Source organism: Natator depressus, chromosome 6 (assembly GCF_965152275.1).
Source record: "Natator depressus isolate rNatDep1 chromosome 6, rNatDep2.hap1, whole genome shotgun sequence".
NCBI classification, from domain to species: domain Eukaryota; kingdom Metazoa; phylum Chordata; order Testudines; family Cheloniidae; genus Natator; species Natator depressus.
Genome location: NC_134239.1, coordinates 31,865,538 through 31,879,612, shown reverse-complemented (window position 1 = coordinate 31,879,612; position 14,075 = coordinate 31,865,538). Strand labels below are relative to the sequence as shown.

Below are 14,075 nucleotides of genomic sequence, written 5' to 3'. Positions count from 1 at the left end.
AGCAGCAGCAATGCTTTCCCATAGCCCTTTAACGATTATTTTTGGCAAAACTTCATTATTTGGGAAATGTACATTTTAGATTTGATTCTGACCAACAGGGAGGAATTGGTTGCAGATCTGAAGGTGGAAGGCAGTTTGGGTGAAAGTCGTCATGAAATGATAGGTTTCATTATTCTAAGGAAAGCGCAGCAGAATCAGGACAATGGATTTCAAAAATAAAAGCAGACTAACAAACTCAGAGAAATGGTAGGTAAGGTCCCATGGGAAGAAAATGTAACCAATAGTGGTAGGTATACTTCCTAGTGGGGAAGGAAAGTTACTAAGTGATATCAAAAAGATTGGGGTGTTTAATGCCTGTTTTGCCTCAGTCTCCACTAAAAAGGTTAATTGTTACTAGATACTCCAGTGGAATTAATGTTAAGAAAAACGGGGAAGGAACGTAAGTCAAAATGAGGCAAGAACGGGTTAAAGACTATTTGTATAAATGTATTTGGATACATTCAAGTCAGCAGGCCCTGATGAAATGAAGTAGTCGGAATACTTAAAGAACTAGCTGAAGCAGTCTCAGGATTATTAGCATCTTTTTTTGAGAAGTCATGGAGGATGGCTGAGAGGCAAAAATAGGGCCTGCCTTTAAAAAGAGGAACAAAGAGGACCCAAGGAATTAGACCAGTCTGCCTAACTTTAATATTTGGAAAGATACTGGAACAACTTATTAAACAATTGAGTTGTGTGCACCTAGAGGATTATAACGTTATAAGGAATAACCAGCGTAGCTTTGTCAAGGACAAATCATTCCACACCAACTTAATTTCCTTCTATGACAGATTTACTGGCCTAGAGATAGGTTGGAAGCAGTAGACTTGATATTTTTGGATTTTTAGTAAGGCTTTTGACAGTCCCACATGACATTCTCTCACAAGCAAACTAAGGAAATGTGGTCTAATTACTGTAAGATGGATGCACAACTGGTGGAAAGACTACTCAAAAGTAGTTAATGGTTTGCTGTCAAACTGGGAGAGATATCTAATGGGGTGCAACAGGGGTCATTCTTGGGTCCAGTACTAGTCAATATTTTCATTAATGACTTGGATAATGGAATGGATAATATGCTTATAAAATTTGTAGAAGACACCAAGCTGGGAGTGGTTGCAAATACGTTGGAAGACAGGATTAGAATTCAAAACAACCTTGAGAACTGGTCTGAATTTAACAAGAAGAAATTCAATAAAGTGCTTCCGTTAAGAAGGAAAAATCAAATGCCCAATTACAAAATGGGGGAATAGGCTAGGCAGTACTACTGTTGAAAAGGATCTGGGGTTGTTGGTGGAGCACAAATTGAATGAGTCAAAAACGTGTTGCAGTTGCAAAAAAGGCTAATATAATTAGATTTAGGGTAATTTTTAGTTTTCTCACGTTATAGCTGAAAGTGTTGTGCACACAGACCTGACTGATGGAGGATTGGCACAAACTAACCTGGATTCCATAGGGTCCATGGACACATAGGAGGCTTAGGTTTTCATTTCCTTACTTTTGTGTGTTTGTGTCAGGTGTGTGTGTGTGTGAGAGAGTGAGTGTGAAGTAAAGCTGCCTTACAACAAGGTTTTCTTGTGTATTGATTACACTATATATTAGGGTCATGCTGTGTGTAAGTTCGTGCATTTTCAATTAGGCATCCTCTAAACAGTTTGTTATTACAGCTTCATCGTTACTAAATACACACCCACTATTTCAGTCTACTCCTCGTAGAATCAAATCCTACAAGGTGCTGAGTCCTTCTGAGAAGTGATGCGCACTGTCCACTGCCACTGAAAACAATAGGTCTGATTCTCTTCTCACTCAGATTGGTATAAATCAGGAGGAACTTTATGGAAGTCAATGGAGTTACACCAATGCCAAATGCGTGACAGAGGAGAATCAAGCCCAGTGGGAGTGGGGGGCACCTAGCATCTTGCAGGATCAGGTCCTTGCTGAATTGACACTGCCGGTTTCAATAAATTGTGAGGCAGTTTGTGGATGTGCATGGACATCCACTATAATCTAAGGCGAGACCACACATGTTCACTTCATTTGTGATGAGTAAACCGTATTTGGACCCAGACCAGGGTGTTAAAATGTTAATGCATTAGAACACTGTGCCATCTAGCCTTCCCTCTTAGCCAGTGAGAAGATGCAAGTAAGTGATCAGTTTAGTTCTGGCACATGTCCATGTAAAACGTAGACTTACTTAACCAAAGTGTGTTAGTGGTACAGTAAAGTCTGCATATTTCCCTCTTGTTGGAAGCTAAGACCAAGGCAGCTGCCTCTAGGCTTGTGAAAACGGGTGAGATCCAACTTGTGCATAATAGTTTCCTATGTCTGTATAATATGGTAGCAGTTGGTTAGAAACCAGAGATACTGATGAGAGAAGAGTCTTTGGAATTGGAAGATCTTGGATGGGCTCTCTTCTCAACTTTGGTTTCTAGCTCTGATTCTTTTGGAAGCAATTAATATTTTTGTTAGTTATGTAAATGTTCTAACAAAAATATATATCCATAATATTGAATAATAGATGTAGGTAACAATAAATACATAGACAGAAGTATACAGATTATTGACATTCTGAGTAAAATCCTGGCTCTATTAAACTAATGGGAGTTCAGTTATAATAGTATTTAATTGGAATGGAAAAGGGGCTTCATATCCCTTTTTAAATGTTTTTGACGTAGTATTTCTCTGGTTATCTATCTATCGTTTATCTATCTACCCCTCTCTGCTGTTTTGGTACTGAAAGGGTAGGTTTTGTGAATGATATAATTTTTAATAATCTTGCTGTTGCTCTCATCTCTTAATCATTATGTCCTGTCTTACAGGTATCATGATACCTTTTAAAACTTATACTTAGCGTGTTTTGCTCTAGATATACTGGCAGTGTGATATTTTATGTTTTTGTTATAGATAACTATGTGAGCCAGTGGGTGCTCCCCTGTAATCTAGCTCATGAGAAGTCTAAGGGCTGCAAGGAATCTTTTTTTCTCTTACTGTGTGTATGTGTCCAGGGAGCTGATGGGTCATCAAAACATCTAATTGAGTACAGTAGCTGTTTCATTGCTGTTTTGATTGTATTATTGTTACAGATATTTACAGGGTGGCCATCAGTGTAGTATCAGGGTACACATTATACAAGGTACATAGAGGAAGAGTACACAAATAATTTTCCCTTCCCTTGCACTTCTGTGAAGAGTCCATCTCCCCCAAAGCACCAGGACTGAGGAGTCTAGCTTGGCTGGTGGTATGAAATGTCTATTGGGGTTGTGCATGGATAAGGCTATGTACCTGCTCCCTCTGCACTAGCCAACAGAGCTACATGGACACGGTGATGTGTGCACGCCTCCCTACTAACAGAATATAGCATGATCCTGCAGCAATCACAGTGTAACAGGGAACAATGTGCAGCCCAAAGCCTGCAAAATTGGGTAATGCCTTAAAGTGACAACCTTGCCCTGTGTGCTGACATCTGATCCCTGCAGGCACAAGGTGCGGGGAAGACTTGTCCTGGCAGAGCAGAGATCCCCCGGCGCTCCCAGCTGGTGAAAGAATGGAGCTGTGAGAGCAGGGCTGCTGAGGACTGCCTGCACTGCCACAGGGTTACTGACACCCAATCTCTGCAGGCTCATGGTGCACGGGGGAGGTTGCACTCCCTTTGACTGTCACAGAGGGATTATTTTTTTAGTCCATTTCAGTCAGCTGAAATTGACGTTTCCTGATATCTATCAATTTAAATTGAATCCTGCCAAAACTAGCCATGATCACAGACCAGCAGATTAGATGTGCTGACCAATAACTTCACAAAATCCTGAGCCTTCACAGAAGCCTAACAAACTAATGTTGCTGAACCATAAGCACGGGGCCCTATGCACATAACATCAAACTGGCAAAGTAAAGGTACTTGGCTAGTAATTTTACAAAGGCTTTGAGCTTATCAGTCAACAGGTAAGCTAATAACTTCATAGAGGCTTTTAGCTTGACACTAGCCCACCAAAATAGATTTGCCGAGTGGAAATTTAAAATAACCGTGAATATTACAGTAGTTATAATGTCATTTTATAACAATTGGAGACCAAGGCACATATCTTGGAGTTTTTGGATGAATAAACTGAAGCATAAAACTTTACTGAGACTGCAACAAGACCAAAAGAGTCTAAAACATGAGATGAATATCTTCCTTCCATTCCATGTCTGTAAGTGTCACTGAAGTCCATGGGAGACATACAAATGTATTTGAATTGAGAATTCAGTCTATTAGCCATGATTAAATTGAAACATTAAAAAGGTGTTTTAAAACACATGAGCTGGAAAGGAAAATTACATACATGTAAGATCTGCTAATATACTTCAGGTAGCTGCATATAGGTTGATCTCGAATTAGAAGTTGAATGTAACAAAGAATTAAAAGCACTGCCATGGATTTTGAGCCGGATGTGATAGGTCAGTCTAAAATCCAGATGTCAGTCTGATCTAGAACAATCTGGAGAGAAGAGGGGGAAATGTGAATGAATTTGCTGGTTCTATACGTTTTCTAGCTTTCTGTAGGTGACATATGTTTTTGCGCAGATGCAGATTGTGCCTATATTCTGAACAGCAAAATCATATGTTGCGGTTGTGCAGCAAAGCTTGTTTCGCTTTTAAACTACTTTCTTGTATGGAAGTTTTTGTTTTCTGGGAGAGATACTAACAGCAACTTCTTTGTAGGTGTTCAGCTTTTAATGGAAATGCTCTTTGAGAGATCATCTTCTGGGAATTCAGCAGAAGTCACTGCTTGTGAGCGAGTTCAGCAGAAATCTGCCGTTACTCTGGCACGGCTCAGCCGAGATCCTGAAGTGGCACATGCAGCCATAAAACTCAGCTGTAAGAATTTAATGCTAACCTAGTGGCAGACAGTAAAATATGGAGAGAATGAATTCCGGCTGAGACTAGGGCAGCAGAGGCTTTTGCTGGTTTAGCAAGGAGAGAGGCTCTCTGATATCACTTGTTAATGGTTGCGCTCTACAGACCACGAGGTTTCCTGCACAGTCTGTCCTGACAGTGGATGTGGAGAATGTGCTAAATGAATCTATGGCTAATTTTTCAGTGGAAACTGAGGTGCAGCTTCCTCCCACACATAGCTAGAGATGGAGGGGATGGGGTTACAGAGCTTTTACAGTGACTAGCTGTTGCTGTGACACTTGAAGATGCAGAATCTACTCTCTCCTCAACTTAAAACCTCATACATGTGTGACTAGTAGGATCCTCCAGCAAAGAGAGACAGTAGGGACTCTCTCTCCGATTGAAAAATTGAGGAAAAAACATGTCTGTTTTGGGGAGTTGGGGGATGATGGACAGGAAGGATTTTTTTTTTTTAGATCAGCTCTATTCATTGTAAAAGAGCAGTAGAGGGTAAAAACAATGTATTTGTTTATGCTTTGCCGTTATCTAACTGGCAATTTTAGCTCGTTCTAATGCATGTGTGCAGAGTTCCTTCTATACCTCTTGTATAGCAGTTGTATTCATTCACAATTGTATTAAATGAGACAGATAAAACAAAGGAATCCACCAGGCTGATTTTTGGTGTCAAAATGGCAAGTTTTAGATAGCAACAAACCTTGTTTATCTTCATTCTTTTTTACTGTTTTAGGTATTCCTCGCCTTATAGAACTCTGCAGATCACCCACTGAAAGAAATAACAGTGATTCTGTTCTAGTGGCTTGTCTGGTAGGTGCACGTAAGCCATCCCTTATCTCTCCTGAAAAATGCAGAAATCCTATTAGTTTCAGTGAGATTTCAGTGTGTGTAAGTAACACAAGTTTGTTGTAAATTACATGTCAGACTCATCCCTTCCTATCTTGGGCCCAGTGCTGAGTACCTTAATTCCCATTAAAATCAAGATTGGCACACAGTGATGGGGTGTACCAGTCCCTTCAAGGCCCTCTGCTCGAGGCCCTGCACTCCTACACACCCTGCCCCAGGAAAGGAAAAATGAAGGTGGGTCCTCTAGGGCTGTCTAGAAAGGCTGCACTGAAGCAGTCAATCAGAGGCTAGCAGGCTCAAATAAAAGGAATCGTAGGGCTTGCACAGGTCAGTTCATGGCTGGGACCAGAAGGGTGAGGAAGGGGGCTCCTCTCTGGCCAGAGGAGCTCAATGGATAGACTTACTGTCCCTGGGAATGAGAAGACCTGGAAGATTTGGCTAGTAGGTTTGTGTCCTCTTCATCCTCAGTGACGTTACAGTCATGACCTATTTAATTTCACACTGGGAGTTGGTTGATTCTCACTGTATTTTAAAACTCCTCCAATGGCTTCTAACCTCCTCCAGTTTCCTAGATCACTCACAGTCAGGCATTGGAATAGGACATGGTGCAAACACAATCCTGTCTCCTGGCTCTGACTTCCTTTGGATAGAGTTCAAACCTCCATCATAAGTGGAGCTGGTAGCAAAGCCTATAGTAAAGGTTGCCTGACACTTTCCGTCATAAGACCTGTTTTCAGGTGCTTATAACTTAGCCAAAGCTTAACCATTTGAGAGGAGCCTGAAGGAGTGGAAAATTTGTACTGATTGGGCAAAGAGACTGGAACTAGGATGACAATTCCCAGTGGGTGGAGAGACAGGACTGGCACGGGGGCAGGCTGGAGAGGATGTGGACACACTGGGTCAGGCTTGTGAGGAACAGAAGTAGAAGGCTCTGTATGAACTAGAGTACATTCCTTTCCATCACCAGGAATCGAACCCAAGATTCCTGAGTCTGAACTTCCCTCTGCTGTTGACAGATATCCATGAAATCCATAAAGTGTGTCTCGTCCCCCACTAGTGGCTTGTATAAGTAAAGGATGACAACTTGCTACTGCTATCAGTTACTTTATTAGCCAAGTGCCAGAAGTCTGGGCAGTGGATCTAAAGGATTGAACTCTGCTAATGATGCCTCTAGGGGCCGGTATGATTCCACATGATGGAATTTCTGTATTTTCAGTTTGCTTTTTTAAAAACCCAGAAAATCACACACAAAAAGTATGTGTAAAGAACATTTAAGGTTGCAAAGTCAAGTACTTAAAAGTTAGGAAATGCCAAAATTTAAAGTTGCATGTACAATCTTAAACAGCGCCCTTGTGTGTAGGCATTATGATATGGTTTTTAATTACATGATCGTATACTGTTTTTTTCTACAAGACCCCTTTTGAGTGCTTACTTGGCAACTTTAACTTTTCTTTAATATAGTTTTTGTGTGTAATAGATATTACTGGACCTCCTCACTGCCATTGATTCCGTAAAGTGCTGCTTACAGGACCTGTTAGGAGAAGGAAATGCCAGCACTATATTAGCTTCATTCATTCCTCTAAGGTAGATCAGAATGAATCCTGATAGAGAGTATTTACATATTGAATGGACAGGGTTCAATACCGTCAGCTCTCTTCTTCAGTAAATATGAAGCCAGAATGTGTACTGTCAAAGTGCAGAATAAGACTCTTGCGCATGGGGGCAGGGCACCTTCAGTGAGATAAACATGACTATGGAATGCCTTAGAGGACAAGAGCAGACTGAGTTCCAACTAGGCCATGTTCACATCTAAATGCAAGGGCTGGTTCTTCAACAAGGCTTTGTCAAACTTCCTGGGGTACCCAGGGTTGTGAGGCACCTTTCTATCACCTGACTGTAGTGTGATGAAGCCTTGTCTATGCCTGCTGGGGGTCAGCTCCCCAGTTCCACTGGCCACTCTGTCTGTTGGTGATAGGCACACTCCAACCCCTGAGCCTGCTGAGTGTCTCTCTGGAGTGCCCTGCCCCTGGTCCACTGGATATTCACAGTAGTCACAGATTGCCTCAGTTTGCCAGTCCACTTAACACACATAATTTAGATATGGTTATAGTGAAAACAAGTAGAAGTTTATTAACTAAGGACAGAGAGTCAAGTGACAGCAAGTACAAGTATTGGAAACAAATAGTTACATATAAAACAAAACCATAACATGCATTCTAAAACCTAGACTTAATTAAGTAGGTACTCTTTTCTCATGTAGAGAAATCTCACCCAAAGTCCTTTGTGTCTTACGGCCAAATTGGCTGTGACCCTCCATTCATAAGACAAACATGCTGTTAGCTTACTTCTGAGTCAAGGATCCAGGGTGTACTTCTGAGCACCCCGATATATCACAGTAATCCACTGTATTTACTCGTAAAGAGGATCCCCTCATGCTATTTATTTCATCCTGTAAGTTTCCTCTCTTGAAGATTTCACAATCTCTTGATGAGCATTTGGCTTGCTATGCAAACAGGCATCCAGCATGAGACGTACAATCAGAGGTGAAAGTAAGCTGGTATGGGCCAGTACGGCATACCGGTAAGAAAGTGGCCGCTGGTACGGGCCAGTACACAGCCAACATTGAGCAATGTACCGGCAGGGCCACTGATATGCGGGGGGGGGAGAGAGAGACAAAAGGGGCAGCTGCCCCGGGGCCAAGCAATTTAAAAGGGCTCCTGGCAGCGGGAGTGTCTGTTGTTTCCTGCTTGAAAGGAACCTGTCTGAGACATGTCAACTCCTGGTTACCAGCCTTAAGAATATAATATTCAGTACAGTCTCACAACTCCTTAAATATCTATACGTATATTTCATAAAATGATTGATGCCCAGTGGGCTACTGGATGTCAATAGGGAGGGGAAACAAAGGTACAGAAAGTGAAATGACTTGCCAAAGGTGTCGCAACAGGTCATGCATTAAGGTCATGCATTCAGTCAATGCATTCAAAAGAACAGCTTCATAATCAAACTGAGAGGGAGATTTAACTGGATGAGTGGACAATTCAGTCTAGTACATAGGTCCTATGCTGGCCCTGTGCACAGGGGTCAGTTTCAAGTATTGACCATTATCGGTGAGCACTATATGTTATGGACTCAAAGTGAAGAATTTACTAATCCTTAATTGTACTGTCATTGTTTCTGACAGGCAGCCTTACGAAGACTAGCAGTTATGAGTCCTGATGGCCTTGAGGATTCAGATTTCCAGCAGTTGGTAAAGCCTAGACTTGTGGATTCCTTTTTGCTGTGCACAAATATGGAAGAGAGCTTTGTATAAATGACTAAATATAGCCTCCAAAGCAATTGAAATAACACATGCAGAATGATGTAGTTCTAACAATTATTATTTTTATGATTAATTTATTTTAAAACTAAGGTCTGGTATGTAGAGAAAAAGAAACAGAAAAAGCAATCTTGTATCAGTGGTTTGAGCAAGTAATCCACCCCCCCCCCCCGTTTTTCTGCAATACTTAAGGACATGTCAACAAATCAGAAAATTATGATTATAACTATTGTCATGTTAGATTTGGGGCCAGATTTTCTTCTTGATTACACTGGTGTGATGAGATTGCAGCATGATAACTAGGGAGAATTTCATCCCTTGATTTTAAATGTTATGACATTTTATCACTATTTCTTTGTAATTACAGTACTATTAAGTTGTCCAAAAGATTTATTAGCTTAATTCATTTCACAAAAATTGATTCTTAAAAATGCAAAAATAAACTTGAATACAATAGAAACAGTACCATCTGGGCACAAAATTCTCAAGTCTCCATTGAGGTATGCTGATTTGCTGATATGTTGAAGATCTGGTCCTACTTTTTTTTTATAAACAGAACTGTGGAAATACCTGCACAGGATTAGATACTGAAGGTATGTAAGAAATCAAATAGCCACATTTTCAAGACTGAATTCTGAGATTTTTTGAGAGTTGATTTAGGCTGTCTAAAAATGTGGTCCTTTACAGAATATATAGTTACAGGTCATTTTTTCCCTCTTTTAATTACATGAAATTAAAAAATCCTGGAAAATGATAGTTTGTAAAAATATGTACAGAAATATACCTGATTCTGTACAAAATGTTTAGATATCCACAAATAACTTAGCATGTCACACAAATCCGTTTTCCTTGCATTCCATAGTTGTACGTGAATTCCCGTAGTGCATAAGCCCCAACATATTTTTAGTGATTCAAGCCAATACTTGTTTGAAAGTATGTGTGCATATATTTTAAAAAACAGGTAAACAGATTATAACTCTGACTGAACCTTGAGTTATTCTGTTTTCCTAGCTTGTCATTTTTCTTTAAAATGTAGGGTGGAATTTTAAAATTCACTTAAAGTTGGCAGAAGAAAATTCCATTTGTAGATGTTTACATAGAGGGTAGAATTGATTGAAAAATGGGAATATTTTCATCAAAGATGTTTGAACTTCGAAATTTTTCAGCCAGCAATGTCATAGGAGTCTTTTTGCTTCTACGTCTCTATAGTAACTCAGGAAGATTTGTGTTTTTGACGTTTTGTGGTTGTTTGTGAATACTGCTCTGAATAATTTGTGGTAGGCAACTATCTGGTGCTAGGACCTCTGCAAAAAAAAAAAAAAAAAAAGGAAAGAGAAACCCTACTTCCTGAATTTACCTCACAGAAGTGTTCTGAGGCTTAATCCATTAATATTTGTTTAGTGTTTTGAGATTTGAATGAACGGTACTGTGCAAGTGCTAAATTGTCACCATCGTCCCAGTTTTGATGAAAGATGCTTCCACCTTTCATCCTATGTATGACAAAGTCCAGCTCATTTCCAGATGTGTAGGAGCGCAGAAGAAGTTTATTTGCTGACATCTTCATGGTGATGTCTTAGGTCAACCATGTATTTATCCTAGATGAAGGTTAACATGCTTTTTATAAATATTAGCATACATACAGTGACCGCTGCTTTAAGCAACCACTCAAAGTTCAGACAAAAATCAGATGCTTTACAGAGATGCTTTTCTTATATGAGTGGAGATTACTTCTGCTTAGTATACCATGACTATTTTGAGGCGGTCCTTTAAGACGTGACCGTGCACTGTAAGGATTGGTCTGTTGTAAAGGCTTCATTGTATTATACCAGTGACTTTGGCACTTTCCTCACTAAAAGTAAATACATATTTGAACTGATACATTAAATGGTGAAATCATCATTCCTGGTGTAAACCATTAACTTGATAGCAACACAGAGGATAGTAGAGTTTACTACAGGGATCCTATTAAGATGTTATAATTATCTTTATAATCCAAAATTGCATATAAAGGGCCAAATTCTGCTCTGTCCCATTGTTGTAAACCTCTCTTCTTTGGCTCTGGTTAATGTCAGTTATTCTGTATTTGCATTCGTGTAGCTACGAGTAAAATTTGTCCCATAATGTGTTCAAGTCAACAGCTGCATTCAAAAATGGATAGGTACAAACTGCATGCCGTTGTTCTGCTGAAAAACATGGCACATCCAAGAGGGGACAGAATTCACTGGTAAAATGTTATGCCTGTGTAAGGCCAAAGGGATGTTTACATAAGCACCAAAAATAGCTATCAATAAAAATTAAAGAAGTCCATTTCTCATGTGCACGGACACCACTTTGCGCTACTTTGTCAGTCTAACATGGGTACACGTGGAATTTACATTGCCAGAATCACATGAAGTAGAACTGTGTGAATAACTGATTTTTTTGTCATCTCTGTGGCTGTTCTGAAAATTTAAAAAAAAAAATTGGTTTCAGGTTGACTGAAACAAACATTTTTCCAAAATTTTTGTTGAATTGAGGAGTTAAAAAAATAATTTTGTTTCAGATTGAACAAAAGGTTTTTTACCTAAAAGAAAATATTTGTTTTTAATTTGAGCTTTCTGAAATTTTTTTTCATGAAATTAAATTTCAAAGCAAATTTGTTTTGAATCGAAAAACTGAAACATTTAATTTCAAAGGTGTCAAAATTAAAAAAAAATGATTTTCTTCCCCAGATTTTTTGTGTGTGTGACTGGAATAAGTTGGTGAATTCAACACAAATTTGTCTACACTGCAATTTTATAGCCCCACAAGTCTGAGCCCTGTAAGCCCAAGGCAGCTGACATGGGCCAGCCGCAGGTATTTTATTGCAGTGTAGGCATACTCCCAGTATCGCACAGGCAGAAGAGTGTTTTGGACTACATCCAACTCTTTGGGAGTGCAACTAGTCAGTAAAAGCTGGTAGAAGGAACACAGACACTTCAGCGCTGACCCGGGTAGAGCAGAAATAATAGTATAGGTGTAGTGGCGAGCCAGGACCCATTTATAGTAGGGCATCATACAAAGGGAGAAAATTCATGGAAAAGCACAGCCAAACAACCCTTTACATCCGCCACATATTGGATCACAAGTGTCCTATTGATTCACAGTACAAACATAGTCAACAGCCCTCAAGATCTTGAACAGCAGAAAACCGGGCTGGGTGGGAAGAGGTGGGGGGGGGGCCTGGGGCGGTGTGGGGTTTTGAGCACCCCCTGGTGGCCCAGAGGAAACTGGCGCCTCTGGTTTTTATTAAATTGTGTTCCATTTTTTTTTTTTTTTTTGGAAACCAAACCCCCAAACATTTGAAGACAAAACAACATGAAAATTGTCATTTTGAATTGGCATTTAGACACAAAATGTTTTTTTGTTTTGTATTTTTAGCCAAAAAGAAACAAAATGGCATTTTAATTCTAAATGAAAATTTGTTTAATTTAAGAACATTGATTCTAAAAAAATCCCTTTTGTTTTGCCTTTCCATGGGAAAAATCAATGTTTTAAATTGCAGCCGTGTTGGTCTTCTCTCTCTTACCAACAGAAGTTGGTCCAGTAAAAGTTCTCATCCATCTTGTTTCTTAAATAAGAATTGACAGTTTCCAATGAAAAATTTCAGTTTTAATGAAACCATATTTCTCAACAGGGAAATTTTGTGCATCAAAATTGTTACCAGCTCTAAAATATATGTATTAAACCTCATTGAAGTCAAGGAGCTGCAGCGGGGAACATAGGGCAGAATTTAGCTCAGTTACTTTGGAATCTGAAAGCTATGCTTGCTAAAAAAAATTCTCCCTTCATTTGCATTTCTCAGAACTGTTTTTTAAATTGTATGTTTTTGAAATGTTGGACAAATGGGCAGTGAACTGCAAGCTCCTTTGTAAGTTGTTTAACAGACCTTATGACTTTGGACTATGAACTGAATATTTGTATTGAAAATAATATTTAGTTCAAGTATTTACAGATATTTTGGCTCAGACATTTATTCACAGAATAAAAATTTATACTTCAATGTATTGTGTGTCTATTACATTAAACATTATTTACAGTGAAGGTTACTGGTCTGGCATTATTTGTTTTAAGGAATGACTTTAGGTACAAAGAACAAGACCTATGTTTATAAATCCCCCTACTGACCTATTCTGGGTGTTGTACAGCTAGCAGCTGATTCTAACTCCTCTCCACAACAGTAGAAAGCATAAAAAGATTGTGTATTATAAGGGAAAAATTAACCCACTGGTGATGTATTGGGTTTTTTAATCAGAAACTGTGCCAATGATAAAATGTCTCCAAAAACTTAGAAAAGTGAAAGGAATGGATAAGCTAAGGCAGATGCTCAATAAGAGCATGTTCCATGGTCAGAAACCAGCATACCAAAAGCCTAGTCACCCACTCCCTAATGGCCCAATTTGTGACATATTGAAAAGACAGACATTCTTCAGGACTTGGTTCAAAGAGGAACTCCATTGCCAGCTTGAAATCTTAGGGCGGCTCTATATGGTGTCTGACTTTGACTTTCTTAGCAAATCTTCACTAACCAAGATGTAATGGATCAGCATGTTGCATGGAAATCCTTTTGAAGTCAAGTTATGAGACCAAGATATCTATAGAAGAGGACTTGTATGACAGGACATAACAGGCCTTCATAGTTCCCTGCTGGAGTCTTCCTACACCCTGCCCTAGGAAAAGTGCAAGGAAGGTGGGTCCTCCAGGCCTGTCTAGAAAGGCTGCACGGAAGCAGCCAATCAGAGCTCCGCAGGCTAAGATAAAAGGAGTTGCAGGGCTTTAATAGGTCAGTCCCTACTGGTAATTTTAGTTTTATTTTTTTCACTGAAACTTTTCACTGGAAAATAAAAATTTCCCAACCCTCTATACTTTGGACAGATTGAAGTTTGTATTGGCAGCCATTGCTGAAAAATATTTTAACTATTGGAAAGCGTCTTCGCTTGAGAAAGATCCCAAAGTATTTTACAGACTATGC

General features: G+C 39.5%; 1 protein-coding gene across 2 annotated transcripts in view; it reads left to right on the top strand.

Annotated features, from left to right (window-relative positions):
• INSC (INSC spindle orientation adaptor protein) overlaps nucleotides 1–9,183 on the top strand; it is a 201,199-nt gene extending 192,016 nt beyond the window's left edge. For both annotated transcript variants that reach the window (XM_074956925.1, XM_074956926.1), the window contains 3 exons: nucleotides 4,732–4,887; nucleotides 5,654–5,730; nucleotides 8,951–9,183. In XM_074956925.1, coding sequence (XP_074813026.1) covers nucleotides 4,732–4,887; nucleotides 5,654–5,730; nucleotides 8,951–9,079 — 362 coding nt within the window. In that variant the 3' untranslated portion in view covers nucleotides 9,080–9,183. The remainder of the gene's footprint in view (nucleotides 1–4,731; nucleotides 4,888–5,653; nucleotides 5,731–8,950) is intronic.
• Nucleotides 9,184–14,075: the final 4,892 nt, after the last annotated feature.